Source organism: Cyclopterus lumpus, chromosome 12 (genome assembly GCF_009769545.1).
Source record: "Cyclopterus lumpus isolate fCycLum1 chromosome 12, fCycLum1.pri, whole genome shotgun sequence".
NCBI classification, from domain to species: domain Eukaryota; kingdom Metazoa; phylum Chordata; class Actinopteri; order Perciformes; family Cyclopteridae; genus Cyclopterus; species Cyclopterus lumpus.
In genome coordinates, this window is record NC_046977.1 from 4,953,882 (window position 1) to 4,977,195 (window position 23,314).

At 44.7% G+C, this 23,314-nt stretch overlaps 1 protein-coding gene across 3 annotated transcripts; it reads right to left on the reverse strand.

Annotated features, from left to right (window-relative positions):
* Positions 1–886: 886 nt before the first annotated feature.
* pik3r1 (phosphoinositide-3-kinase, regulatory subunit 1 (alpha)) lies at positions 887–22,107 on the reverse strand. Of its 3 annotated transcripts, XM_034546408.1 has the most exons (15): positions 21,873–22,107; positions 20,337–20,978; positions 10,833–10,925; positions 10,650–10,724; positions 10,238–10,369; positions 9,531–9,732; positions 9,112–9,194; positions 4,203–4,404; positions 3,921–4,101; positions 3,698–3,823; positions 3,462–3,604; positions 3,166–3,342; positions 2,993–3,067; positions 2,696–2,866; positions 887–2,212 (listed from the first exon to the last, which is right to left on the reverse strand). In XM_034546408.1, the coding sequence occupies exons 2-15, from the start codon at positions 20,665–20,667 to the stop codon at positions 2,023–2,025; spliced, it is 2,181 nt and encodes a 726-aa protein (XP_034402299.1). In that variant the 5' UTR covers positions 20,668–20,978; positions 21,873–22,107; the 3' UTR covers positions 887–2,022. The 3 variants fall into 3 exon arrangements, with proteins under 3 accessions (XP_034402299.1, XP_034402300.1, XP_034402301.1); XM_034546409.1 differs by lacking the exons at positions 9,112–9,194; positions 9,531–9,732; positions 10,238–10,369; ... (2 more) ...; positions 20,337–20,978; positions 21,873–22,107 and adding an exon at positions 6,684–7,107; XM_034546410.1 differs by lacking the exons at positions 9,112–9,194; positions 9,531–9,732; positions 10,238–10,369; ... (2 more) ...; positions 20,337–20,978; positions 21,873–22,107 and adding an exon at positions 5,553–5,792.
* Positions 22,108–23,314: the final 1,207 nt, after the last annotated feature.

Below are 23,314 nucleotides of genomic sequence, written 5' to 3' on the forward strand. Positions count from 1 at the left end.
TAATACGTTGGTAGTTCTGGTGGCTTCATTTAAAAAAAAAAAACTAAAAAAAAACGTTTGTTTAATTATCACAAGTGTACCGTAACTTAAAAAAACAAAAACAAAAAGAGAATAAAAGATGTGGGGGGGGCGGGTTTACAAATGTTTTCTCACGTTTTGTCCTCGGTGAAAATATGAAATTAAAGACCATCTGAAATGAGCCGATCCACTTACGTAAACAGTGATTTTCTGATACAGAAAAATACTAAGTGGACAATGTGTGCCGATCTTTTAAACAACAATGATCCGGTCTGCTTTGATATATTCTCGCGTTGGGGGAACATATATATTTTATAACAAAATAAATCTATAGCTGTGGTTGCCGCGGCGATGGTGACGCGTGGGGTCGTACGATCCCCGTCGTCTCGTCCTCCCGAGTGCTTTCTTTGTCCGTCTCGTGAGAAAAATAGTACCCAGAAGGCCTCTCTCTGCCTGAGAAGAACATTAGGTTGAAGCCCCAAAAAAAAAACTCATCATTTTTTTCCATCTTTATACCAGTTGTTAAAGTAATTTATAATAAAGTGTATGTTGCTATTATTATCATCTTTAAAAAAAAAAAAAAAAAATAAGCATTTTTTTTTTTTATTATTATTTTTCTTTTTAACTGTATCTTGGCATTTTGACTCAAAATATCCTTTTGGATATTTTCGCACAGCAAAAGATGCCTTTCAAGCAATAAAACAAGCTTATATTGTGGGTTTTGTTTGCGACAGAATGAAACGCAATTCTGAAGAAATAATAAAGAGAAAGAATTGCATAGCAGATCAGAATATGAACTAAAAACAGAAACGGATCCTTTTTGGTATGGTGCACTTTTGATTCACGACTTTGCACATTTTCACACGTGTACATGAAATAGTTTTTAAAGTCCATTCATAGTTTCACCCGCCCCACAGTAAAGACCAAAAGTTCACGTCTGCACTATAATGCTCAACAGTGTGAAGGCAGGATGCGGAAGTCTCGTCTCCTTCTGCCTCTTCTCATAAAAAGTCCATACGAGTCTTTTTTTCCAACAACAACAAAAAAATAAAATAAAAGAAATTACAACTTTGTTTTAAAAAGTGCCATTTTGCTACATTTATCAGCTGATCCATGGTCTGCTACTGAACAGTTAACACAAGCAAATGTGTTACACAGCCTGCCCCGACATCACACATTTACCTGATTCTATGGGTTTTGGTCACATGGACAATCACACACACACACACACACACACACACACACTCACACAATCGCAAACACGCACGCACACACACACAAACACTTGTGCAGAAACACAGACGCACAAAGATGAAGGGAAAGAAACAAAAAGGTGGTGGAGGAGGGCGGGGGGGGGGGGGGGGGGGGGGGGGGGGGGGGAGAACAGCGGTGTGGCCGGTGAGTATAGTTCCATTCGAAGAGTTTATCTGTTTGCGATTCGACGTTTTCCCCCCCGGCTGGTAAAGCTTTGAAAAAAGAACGAGCACCGTTAAGGAAAAGGCCTCGGAAAACATCCTCATCATCCTCCTCCTCCTCATCATCCTCCTCCTCCTCCTCCTCCTCCTCCTCATCCTCCTGCCGGCGACTGAGTTCAGCAGTTTTTTTTCCCGCCGGTATTCTCCGCTCCGACAAAAACAACAACAACAACAAAAAAACAAAAAAAGCGAGAGAGAAATAAATCTACATTCAGACTCGCCTCGGGCTCGGGCAGAGTCACTGAAACGCTTCAGGCTTTTACCGCTTTCCTTCTCCTCCAATTTCAAGTCCGAGTCGGGGCAAACAGAGCCCTCCTTTTCTCGCGCGTCTGCGTGTTATAAATCATAGGGTCCCGAGGACACATAGATACACACATATATATATATATATATATATATATATATATATATATATATATATATATATATATATATGTGTGTATATATCCCAACTCATCACAAGGCCTTTTTTTCCTTTTTCTTCTTCTTCTTCTTTGAGTGTCCCGTGTGGAAAAACAGCCGGGGAACCTCACCGCCTCTGCTGGGTGTACACGGGGTACGCTAGCGTCACATTCAGAGAGTCATTGTGCTGGACCAGAGACGTGTGCTGGTAGTGGAGTACGAGTTCTTTCAAGGAGCTGTACAGGTTGTACGGCTCGGCGAAGCCGAAACCTGAGGGGGTCTTGTTGATGACGCAGTGCTTCACCTCACCGTCCACGCTGCAAAGAGAGGAGAGAGAACCGGTCACAATCTGCTCGGTGGCTTGCAGGCAAATAAAACAAATAAAATAAAAAGAAATTCTTTACGACCACTTGTTTCTTTATAGAAACCCCGCAAACCGCACGCTGTTTTTACAACTTCTACCAACAATTAATCTGAGCCCAGATGTACATTAAGACTGCTGGAATCATACTGGACAACGAGAGATCACTCTCAATGGGATCTGAAGATCGTAGGAGCAGCAGTCTTACACTAGTTGATATCTTCCACAGTTACAAGTCTATTTAGGATAAAATGTCTTTGCATGTCCACAAACAAGTCACATTTTGACCTAAGGAGACTAACTTTGGAGGACGCCCCTCTTGATTTGTCTCGGGGGGGAATCAGGTTCTCACAAGCCACAGCTTTAACCTTAAATAACTACAGACGACATTGTCTGTAGATTCTCTCCTCTAGCAGCCGTTTTTCGACGAGATACGTACACAACGCTGCAGGCGTAGCATCCCGCTTTGCTGCTGTCTCGAACCAGGAATGTTCCGTCTCTCTTGCCCTGGAGGAGAGCCTCCGCCTGCAGTCGGTTGATGTTGCCCAGCTTCCAGGCCCGCTCGTCGTGATGAGGAAGGTCTTCGTCGTCGTCCACCATAGAATATTGACTGGAAGAAAAACCAAAAAAAGAAAAGAGACGCGTGTGAGCTGCGAGGTGAAAGGCGGGGTTTGTTTCTCTTTTGTTTTAATGGTCATTTGATTTGATTTGAAATTTTAAAAAACGGGGTACTCACTCTTCCGTGTTCTCGTTCTTGATTCCGAGCCACTCGTTGAGTTTCTTCTGCCTGACTCCCTTCTGGGTCAACCACCTGCAAGAGAGGAGAAAACATTAGAAACCGGGTCAGATCCAGTTGGGCTTTTCTCCGGGAGGGAAGCGTGGACGTTTTCGGGGAGCAGCCGCACTCACATGAGATACTGGTCTCTGGTCTTGCGGACCTGGATCAGGTCTGGCTTGATGCTGTTCATCCTCTTGTCGATCTCCCTGTAGTCGGCCGCCTGTTTTTTCAGATCTTCCTCCAGTCTGCGTTTGCTGTCTACGATTTCGCTAATCCGGGACTTCAACTTCTCGTAGTTGCCCATAATCCTGAAAGCAACAAAGACAATTTTCTTTAAACACAATTCAACTTATTACTTATAATTAATTATCTAATGTGGCGCTCCCCTCCCCCCTAAGTGATATGGCAAAGTGTGGCGTATTCGTACCTCTGGATCTCCTTGTCGTTGCCTTCTCTCCTGAACTTCTCGATGTACTCCTTGCTGTACCGCTCTTGTGTTTGGCATTGCTCCTCGAATATCTTTATGGTTTCGTTAAAAGCCTCGATGGCCGTCCTTTTCATTTGGATTTCCTGGAAGCAGAGGCACAGCGTAAGCACGAGCGTCGCGCAAATATCGCGGGGTGAAAGTTCCTCGCCGGTAGTTCGACCGTGGACGGTACTCACTTGTGAAGTTCTGGTGTACTCTTCATACAGACGGTCGTACTCTTTGTTCTTCTCCTGGTACTGCTGGTGGTACTCGCACAGCTTCCTCCCCACAGCTTCTATGTTGTCTTCTTTCACCACCTGATCCTGAGAAAAGATTCATGCAAAAAAAGTTGCAGTGAACTTTGCATGAAGTTAAGCAAACGCTCGGCTCGCTAGTGGAGGCTGTGAGCCGACGTCTCACCTGCTGGTGTTTGGAGACCGGGTACAGCAGCTTGACGTCTAGCTTGGGGTTGTACTGAGCCAGTGACTCGTTGCGATAGTGGTTGATGAGCTCAACAACTGAGCTGAAGGTCAGCGGGTCTGAGAAGCCGTATTTCCCATCCCGATGGAATATCTTAATGAGCTTGTTGTTTCCTCCTTTCCTGTAAGACACAAACAAAAAGATGCAAAACCGGTTAAGCTACCTTCCGTGAATTAAAAGAAAAACAGACGTCAGATAAGGGGGAAGGGATTTAAAACTCACCTCAGAGTCAGAGTGTAGTCTCCGTGCATCTTAGTGGAGGCGTCTCGCACCAAGAAAGTACCGTCCGCAGTGTCCCTCAGCTTCTCGTTGACCTCCTCCCTCGAGATGTCTCCCCAGTACCATTCGGCGTCTTGTAGCGCCATGTTGTTGTTCATGCCGTTGTTAGTCACAGGTGTGGGCTTGGGTGGCTTTGGAGGTAGAGCTGTAGGGGGGAGAGAAGAGGAGCGAATGCAGAATGTAAATAAAAAGACAGTGAAGCGGAGCCCGTTGGTGCCAACGGTCACATTAAAACGGCTTCTTCAACTTTAATGGAACCATTCATTTACTCGTTTTTAAAAGTGGCGGGAGAGAAAAAACACAACAATAACCGGAGGCCAAATTTGAGATCCGCTACATTGAGTTTTTAGAACATTCTGCAGACGCCGGGATTCACGCACACGCTCTGTGGCGCTCTTCTCTTTTTTTTTTTTCTCCCCCCCCCCATTGATTAAAATAGGGATGAAAAATTGACGCCCCTCTCCAGCAGCAAATACCCAGCTTTAAATCCTAAATAACCAGATTCATAAACCAGACCGTTAGAGCTCCTTCCACCCCGCCATGCAGCTTTAAGGCAGCACTCGGGGGTCAGATGCGTTTGCATCTTTATGAGTTTTCACGTGATAATCAAGTGATGGAATATTTTACGGCGGTGATCTAAAAACAGACGTCTTGAATCTGCTGCTCAGAAGCCGGCGGTTTCAGTGACGCTAGTCGAAGCAGAGCAAAAAGGTAGCGGGCTATTTTTAACCCACAAATCTGCGCTGCCTTTGTTCACCACCCTTTCTGCTACAATGGACCTCTCTCGCAGGTCTCGGGCTCATCGACGACCACAGGCCTGTGTGTGCGTGCACTCACTCGCCAGACGGCCACCGTCGCTGCATGGCAGAAAAAAAACACAAAGCTTGACAATCTGTGCAAAATGCAGCCGAACCGTCTCGACCGCAGCTCGTCGTTTCCGCTGCACTTCTCAGCACCTTTGCCTTCCAATCGCATTGCATTTCCTCTTCGGATTACACAAGAAACTTATGATTCTCAGCCCCACATATGTGGACAACCCAGTCTTTAACACAGCTCCACAGACACACGTCTACAGACGTGCAGCTTGCCCACTGCAAAAATATTTTTGCAGAGGCACAAAAACTAAAAAGTTCCGTAGACAACCACCTAAATATCCATTTGAAAAGCCATAGGGGCAGCCTGCTCAGTAACGTGTTACATCACTTCCCACAGCCAATCACACGAGGGGGTTCGTCACCAACCGCTCCTGCATCTTTCCCAAGAGTGATGAGGTCATTCTGAAAGTCCATTTACCTTTTACCTCTCGGTTTCAATTCTGCAGCTTAACGGGGAAACAAAAAAAAAACATTCTCTCTGCAGCGGCCACCGTCACGTCCTAGTACGCGTCCATCTTAAGAGCAGCTGTGCATCTCCGCGAGCAGAGGAGAAGAAAAAGGACCTGCAGCTTGTTTCCATGCTTTTTCCTCTGTCATCCTCTCCCCCTCTGTCGAGCTCGGCTGCGCTCTCTCTCTCTCTCTCTCTCTCTCTCTCTCCCTCCCTCTCCCTCCCCTGCAGGTTGCTCAGCCCCTCCTCTCAGCATGTGTCGTGCGGAGGTTTAGTCCGGCCCACTGCTGGCACTCAGACAAAGCCAGCTCTGCTGCAGCAGCACGTACGCAGCTAAATTATAATGCCTGGTCCGGTCAGCGGCACCCAGAGCTCCGAAATACGCCTGTAATCCCCCCACAGCGTGACACTCATGAAATGACAGGAGATAACTCTCTTGATTTCCTGAGTGACATTAAAATAGACCTGGGTTCTCGGTACGGTATGAGGACACGGCCCTGCCGGGTTCACGGTGACACATGCACCTACGTGCTCAATTTAAGAATGAACTAAACTGAGCAGATTAACAACAAGTCAGTGTTTTAAAAAAAAAAAAAAAGAGAGAGAGAAAAAGGTTTAAATGGCAAAAGTCTGTTCCCCTTTCTTTAGGAAGTGCAAGGAAACTCCAGCATATGAACATTATCATCATCTGTTGGGTAAGAATACTTAAAATAAACTTGCAGTTCTCCACCGTGTTGATACACATTCCTGTTGGAATATTAAGTCGGTAATTAAAATCTTTATTGAACTATTAAAACTTGCCTTAGAGTGAAGCACAGTTTTATGTGCAGTCTGCGAGACTAAAATATACGGCGTTAGCAGCAGCCAGAGGCAAAACTGTTCACTGGCATCTCTGACTGGAGGCTTGAAGGAAACAAAAAAACCTATTATTCTGGTTCTGGTCTCTCTGTAGGCTCTGGTATTTGTGTCTTATTCTTCAAGCAGATTTTGCTTTTAAAAAAAAAAAAAAAAAAACACCCGAAGACAGAAGCGGCAGAAAACACAACGCTCCGCTTTCGTACGACAATTTAAAAAGAAAAGATGCAGAACATCAAAACTTACGTTGTAAACTGTGCATGTTTTGTGGAATCAACACTTTCTTCTTTGTGGCTTCTCTTTTATTCCCAAATGGTAAATTAAATCCAACAGATTCTCCAGTGAAGCTCCATTTCATAGTTGATAAGCGACTTTTTCTATTTTTTTTTTTTAAAGAATTCTTAATAAAATAAAAAAAAAAGGTAACAGCTTTATGGGCTTCTTAAAGAAATCCAGGTAATCCGCTCGGCGTGAGGCAGGTGCAACATGCGACTTGTCTAGCTGACTGAGTGTGTTCCTGCTGTGAGTGTGGTAAAGGGCTGAGTCTCTCTCTCTCTTTCTTGCTCACATGGAGGCAGATAGTTAATGATTAGCGGTAGCTGCCCCGGTGTCAGTGCTGCCTGTTCTGAAAGCAGCCACTCGTGCCAGTTATGCATCTCTCTCTCTCTCTCTCTCTCTCTCTCTCTCTCTCTCTCTCTCTCTCTCTCTCTCTCTCTCTCTCTCTCTCTCTCTCTCTCTCTCTCTCTCTCTCTCTCTCTCTCTCTCTCTCTCTCTCTCTCTCTCTCTCTCTCTCTCTCTCTCTCTCTCTCTCTCTCTCTCTCTCTCTCTCTCTCTCTCTCTCTCTCTCTCTCTCTCTCTCTCTCTCTCTCTCTCTCTCTCTCTCTCTCTCTCTCTCTCTCTCTCTCTCTCTCTCTCTCTCTCTCTCTCTCTCTCTCTCTCTCTCTCTCTCTCTCTCTCTCTCTCTCTCTCTCTCTCTCTCTCTCTCTCTCTCTCTCTCTCTCTCTCTCTCTCTCTCTCTCTCTCTCTCTCTCTCTCTCTCTCTCGTTGGTTGGTCGGTCACTCCCTCCCTCCCTCCCTCCCTCCCTCCCTCCCTCCCTCCCTCCCTCCCTCGCTCCCTCGCTCTGTTTGTAAAGGAGGAGGCAGGGGGAGTTCAGTCTTATGATTAACTTGCAAAGTTTCAAATATTTGCTGAGCTGGGCACTTTGAGGCAGGGAGGACATGTGGAGATCCAGGCGTAGGGAGGACAGGATGGGGGGGGGGGGGGTAGGAGGGGAGGGGTGGAAGGTGGGGGGGGCAGAGTGGCCCTAGAAACTAGAAGCAGCCCTCACTTAACAAGAAGCGCTCTGTGGAGCAGGCCGACTTTCCAGCCAACCAAATCTAAGTGGGCCTTTTGTCGCTTACTTAAAATAGGCACGCAGTAACTGGGAGGAGGCACGCAGACACAGACACACACACACACACACACACACACTTCACAGAAACACATGTACCAAATGTACATGTGTATTGACAAAGTCTATTCTTCCTCTCTCTTCTTGCGACCCAGTTGTCGTCTGTAGAAGACAGGTGACTGAAACCAGCTCGGCACACTTGAACTTTGTTGTATCTTTGACTGGGTCCTGTGTTTATATAAATGTGTGTGTGTGTGTGTGTGTGTAAAAAAGAACTTAAAAAAAAAGAAAAGTGTTTCGAGGTTTGTGTCCTGCCCGCCGGCCTGGCCGCCCTTCAATCCATCCCTCCATCCGAGTGCCAAAGTGCTCCCGCAGGTGCAAATTACTGACAGCTGAGAGTGGCCCATGCACAGGAACATTATAAATAGACCTAACAGGTAATAAAATGTTTAAACAGCCACAGCCAGTCCAGGGCCAGCCAACGACCGTGCTTTTAACTAGCGCTGTGAAAACATAACTGTGCCACGCAATGCTGTGCACTCACACAAACCACCAGACCAGCTTCAGCTATGGCAGACCACCACTGCACCGGCCATGAAACCAGACTTTGTGCAGCTCTCTCTGTGTGTGTGTTTGATATATTACGGACTAATAACATCACACGTGTCCTAAAAGAAGAAAAACAGAATTTGTTCAGAAGATATTTATCTATCTTGCGTTCTCACACGGTTATTTGTGAAATGGAAATTCACAGGCAACCACATTCATCACGCTCAGCAAAAAAGAAAAAAAGAGTTGCACTTTGTATCCAACTAATTCTCATGGAAACCATTTTGTAAACTTTAAAAACTGAATGCAATATTTAATTTCTAAAAAAGGTAACTTGCAATCTCCCCCCAAAAAAAGAAAGAAACTTTCTCAGGTAAACCTTTCTGAACATTGTACCACAAAGACAATCGGGGGATGTTTTTCCTGTTAAAACTCTGACCCGTAACCTAATATAGTGGTTAACTCGCCCGCCACTGTGTACTCCATGGCCCTCTACAACTGCAGCAGTTGCAAGTCTCAACATCTTTCTTCAAGCTATTAATAGTTCTTATCTGAGGGCGTTCAGTTCTCGTTCTGCAGAACATACAACCAAGCTCCTCACCCACTAATACACGCTACATATCAGGACCGATGTAATGCTCATTAAGTTATTACATAAACAACGTTCCACCAACAGCATTTCAAACTTTGTGGAAGACGGGAGTCTAAAAAAAAAAAATGAAGTTGTTAAATACCTGGAGCTGCCTGACTTTCACTCCATTCACTGGTCACCAGAACTTCAATGATCTTGATGTGAGCATCCGAGCTGGGTTCACAACTGTGTGGGGGGGGGAAGAAAAGTTAACATAAAGTGTGTGTTTTACAGCCCAGGTGAAAGTCTGTGCCGCTCTGCGCTGGCTTCAAATCTGATGGTAATTCAGGCTTATCTACTTTAATTGCGCAGCACAGCTGGTAAGTAGAAAAGCTCCAACCTATATAAATCGCGTGCAGCTAAAAACCTGCGAGTGCCTGACAGACTGCGCTCCGACTGTGTGTACGTGTGTGTGTGTGTGTGTGTGTGAGCCTAAAATGTGTGTTTGAGTTGCACGGTCGAGCTCGCACACTCGTTTTTTTTCCGCTGCGTCGCTGTTCGCCGTCGGAGCCGAACACCCACCTGGTGGCTTGTTGTCTGAACAGCACCGGGCTGAAGATCTCGCCCAGGGCTCTGGCACTGAGCAGGTTCTTGGAGCTGTTTTGGCACACTCTGGAGAAATGCCTCAGCAGACAGTGGAGGGTTAGCCAGTATTGGGGAGGCAGGCTCGGGGTGCTGCCGATGCGGCGTAGTAGCTGGGCACATTCTTCAGGATTCACCGCCTCTGTTGAAAACAGAAAAAAGGTCAAAAGAGTCAAAGAAGAGCTAGAAATGAAAGATGTTTTTTAAAAAAAAAGAAGAAGAAACTGGAGGGACGGATGGAAAATAGCACATCGTGTGCAATTGGGTTACGAAACCGCAGAGAGATTGTGTGGTAGGCAATGAGCGTAAGGTACACTGGCAGGTGATTGGCTGCTCAGAGATGCTAGAGATAAACTCTCAGGCAGGTTTTAGTTCCCATTAAACCACAGATATCCTGTTTCTGGCCATGTGACAGCAAGAGAATGCCGCGCGACAGAACAGTGCGTGTGGTTGGAGAAAAGTGTGTCTGTGCTTGCAACAGAGAAAGCAAGCTAAGTGACAGAAGACTCATTGAGACAAAATACACAAATTATCTATTTTATGGTTTTACACTTGGTGTCTTGTGTGCAGGGGGGTTGCAGTTCTGTTTTCTTGTACAGTAAGGAAATGATCGGTGCATCTGTGCTCAGGGGGCCATCTGGTCTCACCTTTGGCAGTGTGGACCATCTGAGCGTATATTGCAGTGGGGATGACGGGCTGGGGAAGATCCTGCAGGTACCTGCGCAGACCGTCGCACAGGACGGGAAGTTCCACAGGATCCAGGTCCGGTAAGGGAGGGTCTGAAGCACAAAACCAGATATGATGGAAAAACTCCAAACTTAAACTCTGCAAAACTGTATCATGCATGATAGAGCCTACAGAAAGCCTTGTGCATTCCTTTTTTTGAACAGTTATGCACACATCCTCTTTTATTTCGGTCACGTCACACATTTATCTCCGTTGGTCCGTTATTATTTCTCTTCTATGAGAGACTTCCTCTTTTTAGTCTTCTTCCCACTCAACGATTGGGGGACTTACTACCATCACACAGAGATGATGCAAAAAAAAATAACTACTCACCACAATCAAAATACTGCCTGATTTCAAGTCCACCACCAGCAGTAAATGTCCGATATAAAGTGGGATTTTCCAGACCTGCATTAAAAAAAAAAAAAAAATTCCGAAAACACAAATCATTACATGTATTGGACCGTTCGGTTCTGTGCAGTCGTCACTGAGAGAGATTTTCTCGGTCAAGCTCACCTTTCCTCTCAATGGCTTCCAGCAGTCTGGCCAGCATGGGTGGGCTGGTCTCGGGGAGGGAAAACTGCTCCGTCAAGTCCAGCAGACAGAAGCCTGGAGGTAACAACAACAACAACAGGTCGTCAAACAAACAGATTTTTAAAAAAAAGAGTACACGGTGCTTTATAAAAAGGAGTCCTTATGGATCAGTGCTTAATCTTGTGGTGTATTTTATTTACTTTTTCTGATGCACAATGAATGTCATTTTGGGCGTACTGCCAAAAGTAGTTACAAGCAGTCGGGGCTTAATCTTCAGATTATTTTCTAGACTGACCTTCTTCTATAAAATGTGCCAAAGTAGAGAAAAATGCACATCATAACCCCCCAAAACCTAAAAAAAAAAAAAACTAGTTAATTATCACAAGAAAAAAAAAAGCAGGAAGTACACAATGGCTTCACACCTTTGATCATGTGATCGCCAGAGAGCTCCGTTACGCAATAGGCCGAGGAGCATGAGAAGGTGAACGAGTTCTCCGTTTTCCACCTGTCTGATGCAATATGATGCTGCTTGCTCTCCTTTGATAAACAAATATTATATAGCGCTTTTGATAATACTCAAAGACAATTCACATAATTAAAACATCCTAAAAGTTAAAAATAAATAAATAACAATAGCTAAAATACAGGTAAAACAAATAAATAGGGACTTTGAGTCGCTCGGACCCTGATAAGAAAACAAAAACAATCACACATTAAAAGCAGTTCTGAACAGGTGGGTTTTGATTTGTGATTTGAATGAGGAAAGATCAGTGCAGTCTCGGATGAGTTTGGGGAGAGAGTTCCAGAGGGAGGGGGCAGATATGGAGAAGGCTCTGTCACCCCACGTCCGGTGCTTGGTCCTATGTGGGATGGACAGGAGATCGGCATCAGAGGAGCGAAGCCAACGGGATGGAGTGTGGTGGTGGAGCAGGTCGGTGAGGTAGGAGGGGGCCTGATTATGGAGGGCTTTGTGAGTGAGGAGAAGGATTTTGTATTGGCTCCGTTGTGGGACGGGGAGCCAGTGAAGGCTCTGGAGAACAGGGGTGATGTGATCACGGTAACGGGAGTGGGCGAGCAGCAGCGTTCTGGATGTATTGTTTAGGATTTTGGAAGATGTGCCATAAAGAATACTATTGCAATAGTCAATCCTGGAGGTGATGAAGGCGTTGGATTAAAGTTTCAGCAGCAGATGAGGAAAGTGATGGGCGGAGACGGGCTGAGATGTTTTTTAGGTGGAAGAAGGAGGTTCTGGTTTGATGTGTTGTTCAAATGAGAGGTTGCTGTCAAACATGACTCCGAGGTTGCGGATGTGAGGGGAGGGAGACAGAGTGGAGTTGTCAATGGTGAGGCAGAAGAGATTTGGGGCCGATGATGATCATATCCGATTTGTCACAGTTGAGTTTGAGAAAATTGGTTTTCATCCATGATTTAATGTCAGTGAGGCAGTTTGTCAGAGTGGAATGAGTAGTAGTGGTAATGGCTTTTGTGGGGATGTAGAGCTGGACATCATCAGCGTAGCAGTGGAAGAGGAGACCGTGATGACGTATGATGTTACCAAGAGGGAGCAGGTAGAGGATGAACAGAAGAGGACCGAGCACCGAACCCTGGGGGACGCCCTGAGACAGAGGAGCAGTGGAGGAGGTGCAGTTTGGCCCATTTCTGGCAAGTGGTGACAATGAATTATTTTGGGGGGGTTTTAGGTTATTTAAAAACAGAATTAAAAGCACACGAAAAAGGAGATTTAATGTGGCCCGTACGCAAATAAAATGGGTCTGCTAGACGTCAGAGGTTTCAGAAGTTGGGACGAATGTTTACATTTAATGCAGCGAGGGGCAGAACTTCATCTGAACCAACAAAAAGGTGCACGGCTCTCAAAAACAACGTGAAGAAAGGAAGCCGGTACGAGACCAGAGGACTGCCTCCGACTTGATTCAGGAACAGGAGGTTCAGGGTTTGGTGGAAATAAGCAAATACCCGGTGATGTGAGGTAAACCAGGTCTCAGTTTTTTGTTTTTTTCTCTCCAAATTTTGACTTCAGAACTTTGCACCCAGGTGTGGACATGAAAGGATGAAGGCGGTTGGCACGGGGGTTTTATTTGGATTTGCAAAGGCGTATTTTTTTTTTTTTTGTTGAAAGGGCACTTTTCTGAAAGGCTCGACTGTTCCAACACAGAGTCTGCAGTTTCAAAAAGCGCTCGAGAAACTATGAATGGGACCCTTTCTAGTGAGCATATTTTTCTTTCTTTCTACCGAAAAAATTAATAAGATTTTTTATTTTTTTTGTATCAGGCATCCACTGGATGCGTGCATGCTACTCATTACGAAAAAAGGAGTCACCCCTCTTCCACCGCAGAGTGTTCAATCAAGCAAATAATGAACCTCTTCATCCAAATCCACATCCTCTTTGGCCCAGGCTGGGCATGTTGCGTGTGAAGAAACTGGATTACCAAAGTCCCTCTAACCACAGCACACACAAAACTCCATGTAGGACAACTGGTCATCTGGAAGACATTATTGGAACCACAAAGCTGGAGGGGAGGGTAGGGAGGGAGGGGTGGTGGTGGGGGGGCGTTTCTCAGAAGCAGTGAACTCTGAGATGGAACACCAGAGTTTCCCTAAATAGAGATCAAGCAAAGACACGTAGTACTGCCATCGCACACCTTGGACATGTAACCTTTCTGCCAGACAAGATACCCAACACGCCTGCCAATTCTACTGCCAATCTTTTTCTGAGAAACTCAATTAAATTGAAACCCCTCCCCTACACACAATATTCATATCCATGTAAATTGCTCGACTGCAACATCCAGAGACTAGTTTCATAAAAAGATACAATTTCTGATAAACTTAAGTCTTTATAAGAGGGTTTAAATATGGCAATTTGTAAATAGTAAACCCCTTTAAAAAAGTTAACACACCTATTCAACAGAAGGTTTAATAGACATCCACCTTGCATGTCTCTAGATGTACGTAATAATCCCCCAAACAAGACCTTTCAAAGTGATCCGCCGGTTTATTTATTTACTCCCCGTCTGCCGTTGTCCTCCGAGTGACACGGGGCCGGGTCTGAAGATAGGAGGTGCTTCTCGGTACCGTCAACGACGTGATAGTTATGGCACCGGTGGATTTGTATCAAGTGGCAGACAAAATATGGCAGAAATGTTTTCGCGCCGTCGAGCGATGATGTCTGGAAGCGTTTTTTTTTTGTTTTTTTTGGCACGGTGAATCGAGCGGCGAACATGCTGGCCGGAGCAAATAACCATGGAAACGCGTTCAAAAATACACACGAATAACTTTGGAAGTTAATTTAAGCCGTAATGACGATGGCAATAGCGAGGTAGCTTTTGCTGCTGTCGGGGAAAACGGGTATAGCCGTTTACACATGCACACTAAAAAGCATAGTGTGCATGCGATGGATGCACTTTCTGCATGAAAATTAGAATACCCGTCGGTGTAATCAATGCCCCGAACACACTAATCGTATTCGTTCCTCCAGTCGCACCACAATGCATTACTGTTGCTTTGTTTTGGAACAGCTGATCGTGACTCTCTCAACTGAAGTTGGTTTTTGCAGCGACTTGGGGGGAGGGGGAGGGGGGGACAAGGAGACGCGGGGGCCCCTTTGGACACGTCTCGGCAAGCCTGCGTTTTTTTTGGCAGACCTTCTCATGATATCCCAAAAGGCCTCCGCCAGTCAGTTAGTCAACCGCAAGTTGAGGCAGTGGATGCAGCTGCCACTGGTGCTGCTGTGGTGTGTGTGTGTGTGTGTGTGTGCGTGTGTGAGGAGACAATCTCCCGCGGCTGAAACGGTATGTCTGAACCCAACAGACTGCAGACTGTGGGCAGGACAGGCGTGGGGGCACCACCGGCGCACTAAAGATAGCACACACTTCGGATAAATTTAGAGGGTCTGCTCAAGTAACCGGCGTTTTCAGGTTACACCGTTTCTTCTCGTCTGAACGGTGAGCCCCGCCACTAAATGGCCCAGGAGAGTGTGTTACATATTGCAAAAAGAAAAGAAAATGTGGATTTGTCTGTTGGGTAGAAGTCATGAAAAAGGGGTGCAGCTGATGTAAAGCGTGACTCAGACTTCGAAAAAGTAGAGAATTTTTCTCGGAAACCCATTTCCAATTGAAGCTCAAACATGCTTTAACATGCTTATACGTTTTAGTCAATGCCTGATAGACGGTTTGTAAAAAAAATAAAAAAATAAAATAAAAAAAAGGGCAGGCAATGTCTCCCCCTGCAGGGTGGAAGATGCAGTGCGTCAGCTAAGCAACAGCCAATGAGGAGACTGTTGCTACAGCCTGACAATTAACCCTATAAAAAGGCGCAGACTGTCGAGGAACACCTACACAAATGATCAGTTTCCTGATTTGCAATCAACTGTGAATCGGTGTCATCTTGGGCCACATAACAACACGTGCACTGAGCAACTACTACTTAGAGAGGACACACGCAATGCCTGAAATACGGTCTCAGGAGACACGGACCACATTCAGTATGAAGTTAATGAAAATGTTAACTTTTAAAGCTGGAAATATCTCTCAAATCCACTCAAACTAAGCTTAAATTTTCTATTTTCCTGCAATTCGGTCGCATTAAAATGAGATATGCCGACATGTCATTGTTTGCATTGATTTACAACATAAAAAAAAAAAAGTAAAAGTCACATTAAACTTGGTTTTATTCACAAGTATGTAGGCTGCAAGTGTAACTTCTGCAATGCGAGTTGTGCACTGAAGCTGTGTGCTGGAACCGCATATTTAAAAGATATACAAGGAGGCCCTTTGAGGAAAGCAAGTGCTTCCATTGCTAATAATTCTCACACCTGCATTATGAGCCCCCCAACGAGGAGAAATAAGCTCCCCCGGTCTAAAATAAAGCCACACCCCCGTAAGCACGGCTAGTCTACCTTGGCTCCCTCGACTTTGTGCTCCTCTCTCATCTCACCTCGTCTTGTTGCACCACTTTTTTAAAGTCTATCGAAGGGTGCCTCCTCCTCCTCCTCCTCCTCCTCCTCCTCCTCCTCCTCCTCCTCCTCCTCCTCCTCCTCCTCCTCCTCCTCCTCCTCCTCCTCCTCCTCCTCCTCCCACACAACTCAAGGTTTTCACCCACTGGCGCAGTTTGGAGCGAAATATAATTGCAATGTTGATTTTATTCAGCCCTGAAATTACATTACTTATCTTTTCTCTGTCACATCACATACACACATATATATATATATATATATATATATATATATATATATATATATATATATATATATATATATATATATATATATATATAAAAAATAAAAATAAAAAACTGTATAATTACAGCAGTTGAGAAGGCATTTTTTAAGTGATACTCGCTCAAACTAGTTTTAATTCAGATCTATATTCGGCCATGTTACATCATGTTTTTTGGGTGTAATTTTCAGGGAGCGCAAAGAATTGATTAGTCAACCTCTTTTCAAAGTTAATTTCAAGCATTAGTGGCAAACGTTCTTTGGATCTAGCTTGTCAAACCATTGGTCTCAGTCTTATGTAATAGTTAACTCAATATCGTGAGTTTCCGACTGGTGGTCAGACCAAAACATTTTTTTTTTTTTTTTAAAAGAAGCGACAACTCATTCAACAAGTTAAACGAGGGCTTCCGAACACACAACATTTGGTGAACAATCCTCCCTGTGACACAATCCAATGTCGGAAACTACCACAAGCCGACGGCTGCAGGCGGTGCTTTTTTTCCCCCTCGCTGCCGCTCTACTCGTGCTGGAAGCGTAGCAAGGGAATATTAAGCAACGAAAAAGTTTGACAAAATAGTTCACCGCAGCAGCACTAATAAAAAGGAAAAAAAAAGACAAATAAACCTTAAATTAGCTTTCACGCCAGCAGCAAGTACACCGACGGTGTAAAACAGCAACCGCCCGGGGTCCTATTCAGTGTGCAAACCTTTTATTGTGCGGATGCATTGTGCACCGAGTTACTGCAATCAGCATTTAGCACAATACTGATGCATCACAAAGCTACAGATCAGTCTACCATGCAGTCTGTGCCACGCGGCCCTACCACCAAAAGAAGCTCCAACACATTCCTGGCCCCAGCTGCCTTAAGCCCCGCAGAGAAAACATCACAAGATAATTATTAAAAAACACTGTTCGTGCTTCCTCTTGACTCGGATTGGATTAAGCGACACGCGACCGTCCTTGACTGGGGGAAAAAAAAAAAAAAAAGTGCACGTGCAAGTGAGGCGGTGTCGCGATTCTCCAAATCCACGATTGGATTAGATTTTTCGATTTTTTTAAAATTGTTTTTCCCGCCGTGTAATTTGTAGACTTTGACGTAGCCAAAATTTTATAAAACAATTTATTACACCAGTCAATTGGGGAAAAAAGGAGGATCCACTAGATGGCAGGAGGTTACTGTATAACTGTGTTTCTCAAGAGTTTACGAGGTACCCCTGAATGCACCGTGAAAAACCCTAAAATCGTCCGAAATCTGCGCCGTTTTGTTTGTGGCCGGCTGCAAACATGGAAAGCTGAAAAATGTAATCTAAATCGTGACACCCTTAGTAGTAAGTGTGTATGTATACCAATCTTAAACCACACGCATGTTGTGAAACGGTAATCAACAGCACTGTTGATTAAAAAAAAAAAATCGTAAAATCAACGTTTTGCCTTTATACAAAATTAAAGAATAAAATGTACTCCAGTCATATTCAACAGAAAGCTTTTTAAAAGTTTTTTTTTTTTTGTTGGTACTGTACCCGATGCATGGAAACTGAAAAGATGATGAGCCTCAGACGAAGACGAAGCCTGACGACGGCATCAAATATTTTTCTTTAACAAGACTGGGCATGTGAGGCCGAACCTTGCGAGAGCACGTAGAGCAACAATTGGTTATTCGGCACCTTCAATCTCGAACATTTGGAAGAACGTTCGCGCAGACTGTGGCTTGTTGGAAAGAGAACAATTATTTTTTTTTAACCACGTAGCGACCATCGTCTTGGCGGTCACTGAACCTCGTCACCGAGATTGAGAAAAGTATCAATGTGCTTAAAACATCTGCTTTTAAAAATATATGTTTGTGTTTCTTTTTCTGTATAGCAATCAAATAAAGAATAATGGGGCTTTTTGGTTCTCTGGGTTTTAAAATCTCCCGAGTTGGCCCCAACACATGCATATCCTCTCAACTGAGAGGCCCAGAAAAAGGAGCAACACGTTAATGTTTAAAAAAAGAAGGGAAAAAAAAGGCCTGAGAGCTGGAATGAGGCAGAATAGTTTCCCAGCCCAGTCTTCTTCTTCTTCTTCTTTCTTCCCTCACCCTCTTCCACATCTGCTGCACTCATGTAAACCCCTGTGGCTCAGAGAGGGCCCTCCATTCTCCACCTCTTCCCCCCCCCCGGACCAGAGTTGACTGTAGGAACTATCAAAACATTAAAAAAAAAAAAAAAATAAATAAAAAAGGGAGGAGGGGAAGTGGAAGAAAAAAGGAGTAGGAGGAAGGGAGTGAGATCCCTTGGTAGTGGGCAATAAATCACAAACACTCTGGGAGCAACAAGAGCCCTGCCTTCATCCCAGAGCCCCTCTTCAAAGCCCCCTTGAGCATGCAGAGCCCGGGTCCCGCCCAATGCCCCCCCCCCTGTACCCCACGCCTGCATCAGCCCCTCTACCAAGCCCCCAGCTCTGCTCCAGTCCTGGTCCTTCTGCACACTATCCTTTGCACGGACCCTTTAGCAAGCACATGGTCTCTCTCTCTCTCTCTCTCTCTCTCTCTCTTCCTTAACCACAACCAGGGGGGCCCTTCTCTCTCTCTCCCCCCCCCCCTCTCGCTCTCTTTCTGTGTGTGTGTGTGTGTGTGTCTCTCCCACAGCCCAGGACACAGAGACTTTTCTTCTCCCGGTGCTACATTCACACTCGCTCCGGGGCTCAGCGCTGCCACTCAACCACAACACAGCCATTCAACACATGCCCCCTTCATACAGCTCCTCGCTCGCCCCAGCTTAAAAAAAAAAAAAAAAAAAAACACTGCGAAGAATTTCACAATCGCACCACAAAAAGGGCAGAAACTAGAAACCTGGCAGCTACAGCTGCTCTTTAGGTGAGCAGAAAAGCCCTTGAGCGCACATCGGTGCAAGCCGCAGTGTCTTTAAAAAGATGCAAGTTTTTAATTGCAGTTCGAAGTTGCGGCTTTGAGCAGTTAAATTGATTCAGAATTTTTTTTAAAGGGGGATTTTTATTTTTATTTTTTTAACGCAGCCGTCTTGAAAATCGCAGAAATTACATCTTACTTGCTATAAAAACAAAAAAAAACTATATACACTCCATGTACAACAAGGCACTACTTTTATTGTTTCTAGATGCCACGTAAACCACTTGTAGCTAATTATCTCGCTCCCAAAGGAACCGGCCGAGTTAGGACTCGTTTGCCGTCTCACGCAAAGTGAATAAAAGATGGATTTTGTGTCTTTGTGTTTGTTAAAGTGTGCACACAAATTGGGCAACACTGCTCGCCTCTACACATGTCAGAACTGTAAAAATAGCTTCTCATTAAGTCGTTTCAGTTTCACTAAGTGCAATTCGTGTAAAAGGGAATGGCGAAAGGGAGGCATTGTGGCTTTTAGGAGCAGCACTGTTTTTGAGCCAATGCGATCTTGCTACTTGAAACTAGTAAACAAGATCATTTTGAGGATGTGGGATGGTGCAATTTTTTTTTTGCTATCCTAACTGTTCCCCAAAGGCTTTCAGGACAATTTGCCTTAATCGCCAGTATATAGAGATCTTATCATCTCTCTCTCTCTCAACGCTGGTTCCCTTAAGATGTGCCTTAGTGGAGCAACAGATGACCACTGGGCAGCATATGGCTGGCCCGATAGGCTCTGGTGTACTATAGCCTGGATGAACGCCAGCATTGTCCTCTGGGACTGAGTTGGTTCACATCCAGTGCAGCTGTACAGCTCAGGGCACAGAGCCACTTGTAGCCAGAGAACCGCAACTGTTCTGCACAATCAGCATCTTTCTCACACCGAATCCAAATTCGGCGAGTTGTTTTTTTACGTTTTTTTTTTTCCCCCATTTCAACCGCGAATTCGTCATGGTGTCAACAACGGGTTCCAGGTAAAAAAACAAACAACAAGTGAGGGCACCTTGCAAAGAAGAAAACATATTCAACCATTTGAACGTTTTAAATTTCACATCTGGTGGGCACAGCTGTTCCTTCACGATAATATTTAGATCTTCAGGCAAGATGACTAAAAAAAAAAGAAGTTATGTTTTGCTCAGTGTGCCCCGTTAAAGGTAATCTTTACAAGCTCAAAGCTGAAACGTGCCAAAAGTTAACACTATCGTAAATTTGGCATTATGGAGTTCACATCCTGTAGTTTTTACTGGCGCCATCAAAGAACAATGAAATGTAAACATTTTAAGTTATAGCTTTTTAAAAACTAAATCAAGAAAATAATGGTCAGATTATTCAACATTTCGAGTGGCGTGAAGCTCACCTTGCTCCGGGTCCGAGTCCGCCCTGAAGCATCCTGGAGCTTCAGGTAAGGGTCTGAGGGGTCTCGGCTTGGGCGTGGGGGGCGAGATCTTCTTCTTCCCAATGAACTCGACGTATGTCCCGGGGAAGTCTCCCTTTTCCTGAGTGGTTTCATTGAAGCCTGGGAGCCAGCCGATCTCATCTGGCTTCTGTTCCAGCCCATCGGTGTACCCGAGCGCCACCAGTGCTCCTTTGCTTACCAACAGTATATCCCCCACATGCAGGTTGATGTCCTCCTCCCTCTCCTTCTTGTAGTCATAAAGCGCTCTGTACTGATAGCCTTCAGCACTCATATTGATCACTCTGTGTCAAGGCGGACCCTTTGTTTGAAGAATCACTAAGCAAAGTTACTCTTCAGGTTTCTCTGACTTGTGTTTTTAGTCCAGCTAAACATTTGCTAGTTCAAATAGCCGCGCATTCGTATACCTCCAAGAAAACCTCCTTGCATTTCTTTTCGGAGAGACCACACTTTCTAGCTCGTCTTCATTCTTTCACAGTTGCCGTCTCGTCCGAATGATTTGACGTCGTCCCGGTGAGTTGCCTCGCAGTATGCCGCCCATCAGAAAATGGCCTGCAGCTGCAGCCTCGAGAACGCTATCCAGACCTGTAAGATGAGAGCAGAGGCCATTCGAAACATGTTACATAAGACGAGCACAGGTCACACTCGAAGCTGGGATGTACACTGAAATCTGCTAAATAAGAAAGGGATGATTCTGCAGAAGTGGAGCCCTTGTGGATGTTATACTGCAAGGGCAGAATCTAGAATACAAAAATACACAATCTACTTAATACTTGGGCTTGACTGATTTACTGCCTATACACACACACACACAATTAAAAATGTGTATTTAAGAACTTACTTTTCAACTCTACTATGCTAATAGCAAGGTGGTGGCATGCATTTGATGAAATGCACCATTAAGCCTTTAATTAATGTCCTAATTGAATAGTTTATGGTCCCATTTCTCCCTGGTGAAAATGTCCACCCCCCCCGGGTACAAAAAGGACTCTTCCAATAGCAAAAGGATGTGTTGTTGGAAACTCAATTAGTGATTAGCTGGTACATTCAACATTCACACTGTGGGTCAACCTCAGTGCCATTCGGGTAGCATGCGAATGCTAACATTAGCTTCCCCTCACAACGTGAATCGTTATGCAACCTAAATACACAGAAACCTCCTTTGGTTAAGTTTTCAAAAGAAACTTGTGGCTTTAGTTCACGTTTGAACGACACGAGAGGTTTAATAAAAAAAATGTAAAAAGCACGACGTTTAATTAAGTAGTCTAAAGAACATGGCAGATAACTAACGTTAAGTATATACATTTATTTATTTATTTTAAATGGTATGCAAGTCGACGAAAAGCTACTTAAAACTTAAGTTTAACCTCCAAGAAAGAAAACATGTAACACGAGCACATATTCTGACATTAGTACTTTAAAAAAATATACATATACATATATATATTAACGTTTGCTGGCTTCGTGAGCGGAACATACCGAGTCCACGGGGCGAATCCGACGGGTCCTCTTCTCGCTGCAACTTCGGTTAAAACTTCAGCGTCGCGGAGGCACTTTTTCAACACACCCCGACCCTCAAGGTGTCCATTACCGGGACGATGAGAAAGGAGGCTGAACACATATGCGTTTTAATTCCGGGTTTAATGTACAGTTAAACAACACCGCAGCCCCGTCGGACATAACGGCACGGTTACCCCGTGCTTAAGGAGAAAAAAAAAAAGAAGAAAAAAAGGCTCCCTTCTAGGTCCAACAAGGCGGTGGGGGTGGGAGACACAGCGAGGACTCTCATTGGCCCGTGGCGCTGTCAGACAACTGACGTCACCAAATCGAACCAATCAGTCTCACTAGTGGCGGTACACGCCCCCTGTGCTTGTCCTCTTGCACGCAACGCCAAAAAAAAAAAAACATATAAAAAATTACATAACTTTCCCCGCACGCAATGTCCTTTTTGGTTTATGTTATCGGGTTAAGGCGGATTATTTACCCGGCATGCAAAGCAATGAGGCCAATGTAAAGATATCACCTCACACACACTGTGTGTGTGAACCACACAGAGGATATCTGAAGAACAAACACTAGAATATAGCTTCATACTTTTTTTTCTTCTTCTTCTTCTTCTTCTATTTCAGGACCGAACACAGCAAGTGCTGTTTTAAGTTATGTGAGAAATAGCTTAATATCTATAATAGAACACAGCAGGAAATGAAACATAAAAAAGAAAAATAGTTTTCTGTCACAGCCAAGAAGGGTTATTTATTCAACTCCATTGTTTTCTGTTTCTTTTTTTAATAAATCATTCCATGTTCCCAGTGTGGAAGGTCCCAACATCTTACAGAGTCACCATCTGAGAGGCGCATGACTGTGAATGTGGGTGACCTAATTATGGCAGGGAAAGAGGACTGGCTGCTGGCAGAAATCCCCTATCAAGTATAAACCCGACTGTCTCGGCTGTGTGCTAAAAGAGGCTGTAAGCAGCTTTGCACCAGGCCGGTCTGAGTGTTCGGCAGTCAGATAGGCCATCGGGTGGCCATCGCCATCCAGAAAAGAGGAAGGAGTATAGAAAACAGGAGAGTATGTGCTGGGAAATCAATAGCAACCAGGAACTTCCAACTGTGCTGTAGGGGAAACTTAAATTAAATGCCCTTTTGACGTCTTTCTTTAAATTCACATTAGCATTTTTTCCCCCTCCAAAATTGCACACATTGAAATTGATATTTGAACCACCAGACCATGTAATCCCCTCCCCTCTGCCAGCACCACACCTCACCCTCCTGAATTAAATAGCCAGTCTCTGGTGACCCATCTGCTGCACCAAGCTACACCTCTGAAAGGATCTCTTACTCCGCACACACAGAGGGTTTATGGGATTGGACTTTGTTCCTATATGAGACATGAAAACAAACGTGCATGTACTTTGTTGG